The 10300-nt window shown below is 43.3% G+C and overlaps 1 protein-coding gene across 7 annotated transcripts in view; it reads left to right on the plus strand.

Annotated features, from left to right (window-relative positions):
• Positions 1-9993, plus strand: part of LOC142374359 (rho GTPase-activating protein 23-like) — a 93479-nt gene extending 83486 nt beyond the window's left edge. For 3 of the 7 annotated variants that reach the window (XM_075458003.1, XM_075458001.1, XM_075458004.1), the window contains exons 17-24: positions 45-123; positions 544-617; positions 718-807; positions 913-1038; positions 3368-3412; positions 3493-3586; positions 7773-7804; positions 7901-9992. In XM_075458003.1, coding sequence (XP_075314118.1) covers positions 45-123; positions 544-617; positions 718-807; positions 913-1038; positions 3368-3412; positions 3493-3586; positions 7773-7804; positions 7901-8869 — 1509 coding nt within the window. In that variant the 3' untranslated portion in view covers positions 8870-9992. Of the gene's footprint in view, positions 1-44; positions 124-543; positions 618-717; positions 808-912; positions 1039-3367; positions 3413-3492; positions 3587-7444; positions 7470-7772; positions 7805-7900 lie in introns of all 7 variants that reach the window. The other 4 variants (XM_075458000.1, XM_075458005.1, XM_075458002.1 and 1 more) reach the window with 2 other exon arrangements.
• The last annotated feature ends 307 nt before the right edge of the window (positions 9994-10300 follow it).

Here is a 10300-nt window from a genome sequence, read left to right on the forward strand (position 1 = left end):
GGAACTGTAATCACAGACATTATTTTTGTAATTCTACTCCACAGAGATGGCAGGATGTCAACGTAATCAGCAGCCTGCTTAAGTCATTCTTCCGAAAACTGCCTGAACCTCTGTTCACTGATGGTGAGTTCAGATAATATTCTGTGAAGTGCAGCATGAATCATAGCTTTATTTTGTTTTTTTTTTGCCAGATGGCTAAACGCGTCAGAAATTGTGACTGAAAAGCAGCCCATTGTTTCTCTGTTCTTAACATAAATCCTTATTTTATAGAATCATCTGACAAAGTCCCATTTTTAGTAAATTAAAGACGTGCAGTGATTTTGGTTGTACTAACGAATTCTCCCAGAAAGAACGTTAGAAGCAGCAGAATGTCTCACAAAGTCCACAATGTCACAATATCAGACATTGGTACATCTCCTGTACATATATACTGGGGTAAAAGGAGTGTAGACCTGGCCAAGTTGAGCTGTAACTGTGAATGCAAATGTACTGATTGACGACATTCTTTGTATTTTGTTAGTGACGCACCTTCTTTGTCCGCAGACAAATATAATGACTTTATTGATGCCAACCGAATAGAAGATGCAGAGGATAGACTGAAGACCATGAAAAAACTGGTGAGTTGAAAAGATGTCGAATTCTTTTCTGTTTAAATTCTTATCTACATTTTGAAAGCGAGCTCTGATTTGCTTAAACCCATTCACTGGTTCTCTCCAGATCCATGACCTCCCAGATCACTATTATCACACCCTCAAATTCCTGGTGGGCCACCTAAAGAGGGTGGCAGACCACTCTAAGAAGAACAAGGTAACCTTACCTTTACTTTTAACTTTAGCCCCTTCACTTGATTGAAATTTATTTCTGCACAAACCCAAACTATAATCAGTGATAGAGTTTTAAAATTAATTCTAGATGGAGCCGAGGAATCTCGCTTTGGTGTTCGGTCCCACCCTGGTGAGGACATCAGAGGACAACATGATCGACATGGTCACTCACATGCCCGACCGTTACAAAATAGTGGAAACACTTATACTACATGTAAGAATTACCACCAGTCTCTTCCTGAGACACTACAGCATTTTAACTAGCCAGGTACACCACATTGCCAAAAGTATTCACTCATCCATCCAAATAATAAGGTTCAGGTGTTCCAATCGCTTCCATGGCCACAGGTGTATAAATCCAAGCAGCTAGGCATGCAGACTGCTTCTCCAAACATCTGTGAAAGAATGCGTCGCTCTCGGGGCTCGGAGTTTATGTCAGCAACAACTGGTATATTAACACGATGACTGTTGACAGCCACTGCTCCCCAGACCTGGAGTATGTGACTGTTAAATGAGGGCCCATCTATCTCCTGAGTTTACAGTGGTCATGATAACTGCTGTTTACATTCCACAGGGCGCTAATGCTAACTCAGCTATCGGACATCTACATGGCGGCATTAGCAATCAGCAGAGCATGTATCCTGATGCTGTGCACATCCTAACAGGGGACTTTTATCAGACGTATTTAAAGTGCTCCCTAAATTCAATTCAATTCATTTTTATTTATATAGCACCAAATACAACAAATGTCATCTCAAGGCACTTAGATAGTAAAGTCCAATTCAAGCCAATTGGAATTCAATTAATTGTAATCATAATTATTCATAAAATAATCCAATTCGTTCATATAGAGCCAATTCAAAAACAATTTCCTAGCTAAGGAAACCAACAGATTGCACTGAAAAACATTTTTGTTTTTAATTCCATCAGCATGTGAAGTGTGCTACTGTGCTAGTATGTGAAGGAGCAAATACACTGGACAAGGTCTACTCCAACATCAAGCTAGGCTACAGAGCTATTCCACTACCTCACCTGGGCCAGTCTGATCACATGTCCCTTCATTTAATTCCTGCATATGTCCTCCTCAGGAGAAGTGCTACAGGACTGTTTTTGAACACCTGGAGGTGTTCATGGATAGTGTTCTGTGTTATATTAAGAACTGCATAGACACTGTCACCGTGGACAAGCACAGTCTACCCCACCCAGAAGCCCTGGATGAACCGGAAGGTGCAGCGGCTGCTGAAGGATCTGAAGGTTCAGGTCTGGTCACAGGGTTCCGTACAGCATGGTCTGCTGAAGGGGACGCCTCGCTGGCAGAGCAGCTGAACCTCTCCTGTGCCCGCTTCGAGGCAGAACAATGAGGTGATGAGCACACTGCGTGCCTTAAACACCAGGAAAGCTGCTGGACCTGACTGCGAAGGACTGCACAGCCCAACTGACTGGAGTCCTCCGGCCTGTCATTAAAACCACACGGCTGCCGGCTGCCCTCTGCCCACACTGGAGGAGCTGCATAGTTTCCGGTGCTTCAAGAAGGCAAAAAACATCATTAAGGACATTTCTCACACTGGACACCCACTCTTTGAACGGCTCTCATCAGGGAAACGGTACGGAATTATAAAAACAAAGACAAATAGACTAAAAAACAGTTTTTATCCCACTTCAGTTGCCACACTTAACACAGCCAATACATTTTTATTCATACATATTTATTCATCAGTTTTTCACACTTCTCCATCTGGCACCTGTAGGTTTGGCGGTTGCCAGGGGAACGGTACTTGTCTGACTGCATTGTGCCAAGTGTAAAGTTTGGTGGAGGGGGGATCATTGTGTGGGGTTGTTCTTCAGGAGCTGGGCTTGGCCCCTTAGTTCCAGTGAAAGGAACTCTGAATGCTTCAGCACACCAAGAGATTTTGGACCATTTCATGCTCACAACTTTGTGGAAACAGTTTGGGGACGGCCCCTTCCTGTTCCAACATGACTGCGCACCAGTGCACAAAGCAAGCTCCATAAAGACATGGAGGAGCCAGTTTGGTGTGGAAGAACCTGACTGGCCTGCACAGAGTCCTGACCTCAACCTGATAGAACACCTTTGGGATGAATTAAAGCGGAGACTACGGGCCAGGCCTTCTGTCCAACATCAGAGTCTGAGCTCACAGAGGAGCTTCTGGAAGAATGGTCAAAAACTCCCATAAACACTCCTAAACCTTGTGGAAAGCTTGGCCAGAAGAGTTGAAGCTGTTATAGCTGCAAAGGGTGGGCCGACGTCATATTAAACCCTATAGATTAAGAACGGGATGTTACTGAAGTGGCCCTGCGATGGACTGGCGGCCTGTCCAGGGTGTACCCCGCCTCTCGCCCATTGACTGCTGGGATAGGCTCCAGCCCACCCGCGACCCGATCGACGGATTCAGCGGTATAGATAATGGATGGATGGATGTTACTGAAGTTCATATGCGTGTAAAGACAGATGAGCGAATACTTTTGGCAATATGGTGTATGGACTGTCTTTACCCCACTGATTTACACTTTCTCTACTTCAACAGTATGACTGGTTCTTCAGCGATGGAGAGCTCGATAAGGACAAGAAGGTATGTTGGCCAACAACTGTGCTTCTGTTAGCTTAAAGATTCAAAACCCCTATTTTATGTTTGTGTGTATGTGTGTGTAGACCCCAGAGGATAGGCAGGATATGCAGCCCCTGCCCAACATCGACCATCTGCTGTCCAGCATCGGGAGGCCTGGCATGCCAGGAGAGGCATCAGGTGAGGAGAGGAAGAGAAGGAACTGGTTGGGGTAACGACACAATATGTCACGTAGAGATAAATGTTTCACCGCGAGAGGATCCAACTAATCAATGTAAACCTATGCCCTGGATACCTATACCTATACCTATGTGATATTCACTATATCAGGGCAGAACATACTCAAACAAAAGGGGCCTTTAAATTATATTTTAAAAGCAGCCCATGAGGCTTCATTAGGTAATAAAGTGTTTTATGTATAATATTATATGTTTTCTTAATACAAATAGTATTAGCAACCATATTTGCAGTTAACAAAACAATACACTCTATCCACCCAGTTTCTCTTGAACTTTCAGTAAGATCACATGTACTACAGTACTATTGGACTGAACTCTAGATTTACTAAATATTTTCTTGCTGATAAAATTTGCAAATAATAATTGGTAAAGAAGCAGAGCTTTTTCCGTTGTCAAGAATCAACTCTTAAACTCACATTTTGCAGTGGTGTAGATAGGAATTGCAGCATATTGAACTTTTGGGCTCCTTGAGAATCTGCTGCTCAAGGGAAATGGACCACTTTATTCGCCGATAACACAATTTTTAGATGACTGTTTATAGCCGCTTGCTAAAACTGATTGGCTGCAATGTCACCAAGGTAATTCCAGATGGCATATTAGATATTTTATGGCACATGTGAAATTGACCTTTGTCACTTCTGTTAACCTATGTTTACACCACATGGTCCAGTTCTAGTAAGTAAACAAACAGTAGCTTCATGAGTTTACCAAAGCATATTGTAAAAAGCTGAGTAGCTGAACAGTCAGGGTTGCCATAACTAACCAGGATGCTTGTGTGCTACAGAACCTTTAGCCACTTATCTGAACTTAATCAGTGCAAAGTTTATGTAATTTCATGGGACAGCACTTTCAGATCAATCAAAATTCAGGAAAGCCAAATGTTTATAGCTATTCTGAATAGGTACCCTAGAAAGGGGCAAAAACACATTTGAACAATCTTTTCTTAAAGGAAAAAAGGAGCTTTAGAGTTCACACTCGGCCTCATTTCTCACCCCCAACCAGTTACTGCATATAGTCGCTGCAATTGTCTGATGTACACTTTCAAAAAGTAACAAAAAAATTAACTGTGGTAACAATGACTCACCTGGTAGAGTGGTTGCTGTAAAACTGGAAGGTCAACAAGACAATTTTGTGTGTCCTAGTGTGAAAGAGTCCTTGTGCAAAACACTAAACTCCACATCGCCACCAATATGTTCACCGGTGTGTGACTGTAGATAAAAAGCACTTCATACTGTAATACTGTTTATGGAGCGCAACTATATATAACTATATATATATATAAAAACAAAGTAAGGTGTTAGCCAGGTGAGGCTACAAGTAGGTGTGAGATCAGAGAGGGGAACCCTGGTTACCCTGTCCTGTGCTGTCTCAGCCACAGCGAACAGAATTCCTCTTCCTTATTTTCCCCCGGGTCAAATTTCAGGACCGTTTTCTAAGCTTAGCTCCCACAGGAGATGCAGGAGGTGCAAACCTCAATTAAACGGATAAATAAGGAGCATTTTGTGGACTTTTGTGGCACACACAAAGTGCAGCAGAGAAAGACCACCATGCCTTTTGCTTCTTGACAACCACAGCTGACACCTGTCAATTGATGGGCTCAACTATGCCAGAGAGAATGGGATTGTTATGCCATCATCCTATCAAGCTGTGGGTGCAGCGGAGTCTCTCCAGAGGAGCTGAGGCCGCTGCCAAATGCTGGAGCAGGGAAATGATCCAAAAAAGAAAAAGACGGACGGGTTCCATCCTCACCGGTACCCCAGTGAAGGAGAGGATTAAAAAAAAGAAAAGGCAGTAACTCAGCAGAGGATGAAATAAAAACCTGTTCTCTTCAGCTGAATAGAACAAATTGAAGGCTTCAACAAACAAAACGAAGAGAAATTAAGGTGAATGTCTGTTTGGTGTGTGTGGAGCCCTTCTCAAACAGCCACCCCAAAGAGACATAGGTCCAGTGCATACAGTGCAAGAAGTGGGCACACCAGGGGCTCATGTACAAAGACCTGCGTAGGTTTCCTACTGAAACATGGCGTACGCTCAAACCCAAATGCCCTACGCACAAAAATATCCGGATGTATGAATCTGTTAAAGTTAATAAAATTATTTACCAAGAAGCCAACCATGGCGCACAGTGCCAGCCTGTAGTCTGTTCCCAACGATGCTGTTACTCAGAATGTATGAATCGTGCGTTGAACCAGGGCACCACGCCACAATGTTGGTTAATTGCATTTACGCATCACATATGATCTGTACATCGATCGAATGAAAGCAATGTGTGTGCAGTCGATAGCTCCGATTACATTAGGAAAACCGGCTCTCGCTGCAAATTGCGCTTTAATGTTGGCCTGTTCAACAGCATCGTATGGGAATTTGATTTACCTGGCTGAGATGCCGATAATTCCGTCCCACTCGGCTGGCACAGTCCCAATCGGTTGACCTCTGAGTTGCGTTCCAACGCCGGCCGCAGCTCTGCGCACAGTTCCAGGTTTGCCCTCGGGAAACTTAAGCGGCTGATGAGCCAGTCGCCATCATGTGGCAGCAAATCCTCTCTGTCTCTGAACACACGCTCTCTTCGAATTGTACTATTTGCAAAGTCTTCTAATTCCGCTAAAGCAGCGATTGTTTTTAATGGTATGCATTGCACCACTTTGAGCATGCTTTTATATCCACTTGTGTAATTGCACACATGGGTGTGTTAATTGTTTATCAGTATCAATAGTTCATGTGTCTCAAATCACATCACAGTCTGAGGACAAATTGTGTTCACATTTATTTATTATAACAGTTTACCAACAGCACCTCTAAGTGTCACCAAAGAATCGACAGCTGTAGAAAAGGACGTACGCCAGCCTCAGGGCTGACAGTTGGCGTGAGGCACCGCACATTTCCAAGTGCGTACGCCACTTTTTTGTGAGTACGCACCCTTTGTACAAGAGGCCCCAGGACTGTACACCTGGACAGCCACTGTATATCTGCAGAACTGTGACTCAGAAAGTGAGTGAACTAAATAATAGGGATTTGGGTAGGCCCATTTCTGTTCTGTTGTATTGTTCTAGATACTGTCTTTTATACTCATTTTTTTCAAGTATATGTTCTGTTAGTTCATGGCACATGTGAGGTTGTTGCCGCTATAAGAGGGTGGGGAAGAAAGATGTACCCCCCTGACCTGTCATCCTTGCCATAGTATCTTTGTTGCACCTCTTCAATCTCTTGTTGTGATAGCAGATTCTGTCCAAACATTTGAACACTGGGTCAGAAGACAGTGAAAATTTTAAATAAATATAGGCCCTAAGTGTAGACCAGCCACATGCATGTGACGTGACACACACAAACTTGTTTTTCGATTTTTATGATAATTAACTATTGACATAAGGCATTCCCATCCTCCTTACTCAAACCCTTAACCATCACAGTTAAATATTCTAAAGCTAATATCTACTCTAAACCCAACCATCAAAATCTCACGTGATGCCCAAAAACCCTGTTGGACCCCATAAGTGAATTGTGCCACATTGAAAAACAAGAACGCACACATGTACACACACAAGCTTTGTTGCAGCCCCTTACCCTAACCATCACAGGAGAACACCTTAGCATAGAAAATAACATGAAACTTTTCTGGAAGAACAAGTCTAACCTACCCTACACACTCCAGGGTAGCGTGAAACTCTGTGTTCTTTCTACCATTTAGTAGACTTCTGCACTCTTTTTCCACCTGTTTTGGAACTGCCTGTGGATACTCATAACTTTTCCCACTTTTTCTCAATTTCTCTCTGCTGCACCTTTCTGCACTCCTTTTCTCTAGCTGAGACTATGGATCAACCTCTTCGGTAGGGTAGGACCAGGTCTTCCTCCTTGCGTGTTTGTGTTTCATGTCTCTGGTTTAAATTACCTATTTGTCCTTTTCCCACCACCATCATTCCAAAGACAAACTCTAAGCATTTTGCTGCTTAAAAGCAAACCAGACTGCACTTGTTTGTCTCATTTAAAAATCAAATTGTTCAAGTTGTTCTGAAAGGTTTCAGTAATTGTAAAGATATTGTGATTATCCCTTTGTACAACTCCATATCTGAGTGTCATCACTTGCTCAATAATTATACAGCCTAATGCATTTCTTTATTCCTTTCTGTTAGATTCCACCACCAGCAATTCAGTTAAGTCAAAGGTAAGAACCAAATATCCTACTTGTATGTTACTTCCTCATCATCTGGAATTTGAAAAAGACATTGTTCATTACTTGATTGAGATTTCAACCTTTCAGATTTCTTTAGGCTCCAGAAAAGACCTGAATGCCAGGGTCTTCTTTCCCAAGTCTATCATCTCTGCTGTGACCCGCAAACGTAAAATATGCCTCAGTACCCATCTGCCTGGCAGCAGCGCTGACGAGGATTCTGAACACGAACCGGTCAAAGCAACAAACTACGTGGAAGAAGAGGTTGGAAGGCCGGAGGAGGAGGAGGGAAGAGAGAAGGAGCCTGTAAAGGGTGGACATGTCTCTCCTAAAAAAGAAAAAAGGCAGGGCAAAGAAAATGTGGTTGTAGCTATAAACACAGTTGGCAGAAAAGCAGGGGAAGAAGAAGAAGTAGAAAAAGACACAAAGAACGAAGCAGACAGTAGCGCAAACAATTTGCAAAGGGAGAGTGGTCAGAGAGCCACCTCACCAGTGCAGCATCTTCGTCCAAACAGTTATCTCTGCTCATATGAACAGATCCACGCCACTTTCCCCTTTTCTTATTTAAGGAATCCCAATCAGGCCATAGGACGCCCCAGCATTCCCTTCTGGATTTACCCCAGCAGGCCTCCCAACCTGTACCAGGCGGTCAGCTGCCGTGGGACCCAACAGCCAGGCTGGGGCCAGTCTGCCTCAGTCTGCTACAACAGGAGCAGAGGTGGGAGGACGAGGGCTCTGTCCATGAACCTGGACCTGGAGCCGGATAGGAGTGAGGAAAGAGTTAAAGGATGGATAGCAGACAAGGTTGAAGTCATTAGAGTCATTGAAGGAGTTCCAGCTCAGTGTGGAGGTGTTGGAATTTCACAAGAATCAATTGTAGATCCTGGATCTGTTCAGCAAATAGACCCCCCCCCTCAGCGTACTCAGAGGAGCGCACCTCTTCTCTGCACTCCTCCAGGATGGATAGATCAAAGCTCCCAAGGCTCCTCCACCGTGGTTCTGAGATCAGACCCACGGGATAAAGCCAGAGCATGGCGGCGTCACACCATGCTGGTCTAAGCTGAATGTTGGATCTACTAATGCAGTAACAAACATTTGTCCTTTATTCACCAAAACTGGTGAGCTAGTATTTTTCTTCTCAGCAGAGGGTTCTATATTCCCTTAAGATCCTTCACTCTTGGACTTTTCTTGGCACTAAAGTTGGCAAAGGGATTTTATGGTAAAGAAATCTTTGACTTGCAGTTGGACAGTTCTCAGTCCCGGGTCTCCCCTGACTTGTTTCAGTTTTTACTGGTTTTATCCCTAATATGCACACTTAGCTTCCAGCCTGAGTACAGCAGCTCACACTAATTCAGAGGACGTCTGCGTAAGTTTACCTCTCAGCCCTTTACAAGCTCTTCCAAAGCCTCCTGTGGACTTACAACTTACTCTCTGTCGACTTAAAGCAGGCATGCATGGGCTCAGTGACACTTAAATATGCAAACCGTAAGTTCAGCTGAAATGAGGGTGAGAATAATTAGCAAGAACACAAACCTGTTTCCGTGTGTGTGTGTGTGTTTTGAGGAGGGCCAGAGCTGAGGATGTTTTGTCACAAGTGTTCAAGGCAGCTATGTGAACTTATGCCAAAGTTCTGTTGTTTTTTTCCCGTTTTGCTAACTTTTGTCAGCAGCAGCTGAATGATGGAAAGCATTAACATAGGAATAAAACCATATTTATGCTACAGCAAACTTATTCATGTAAGTGTTATGAAACCATTGGAGCAAATGAATAACCTCACTGATTTATAACCCGTCTTACCAAAGTGATATTTTCCTTTTCAGTTTCATTATATTGGCTTCCCTCTAAAAACTTTATAGTTCTGTAAAAAAAAAAGAATCACAACTACATAGTACTGCCAACTGTCGTCACCCAAATTTCATTTCATGTCTCTCTTATTCATATCTTGAGCTCAAACTGTTTGTAAGTACGCGGGTGACGTGGACCAGTTTTGTAACCGTTGTAAAAAGCCTTGTTACATTAACCTATGCATGTGAATATACACATATGTGTGTACATCTATATCTAAATACACATTAAATTATTTGTTTTGGAAACAATTTTGTCTTTTTTGTTCTGAATTAATTGTAATAACTGGCATTCAGCTGGAATGGAATGGGGGTGAGGATAATTAGCCATAATGAGCCATGTGCATACAAAGTGACAGTCTTACCGTTATGGTTTGTGTTGCTTAGCTAAGGTTAAGGTTATGCTAATGCATAGCTGCATGGAACCACTCTAAAGCTCTGTACTCAGCTGTAAGACTACATGGGCAGACAGAGACTGCAGACAGGGCTGTAACAGTCAAGGAGGAGGACCGCAGTGCTCAGGAACAGCAGATCCTGGCCATGTCACTGAGAGGGAGCATCTCTGCACCCAAGACGTTCAATTATTGGCTGTGGGTTCCTGTCAATGTTGTCCAATGAGAGTTCACACGTGTTAGCAGCCGACACT

Source organism: Odontesthes bonariensis, chromosome 23 (genome assembly GCF_027942865.1).
Source record: "Odontesthes bonariensis isolate fOdoBon6 chromosome 23, fOdoBon6.hap1, whole genome shotgun sequence".
NCBI lineage: Eukaryota > Metazoa > Chordata > Actinopteri > Atheriniformes > Atherinopsidae > Odontesthes > Odontesthes bonariensis.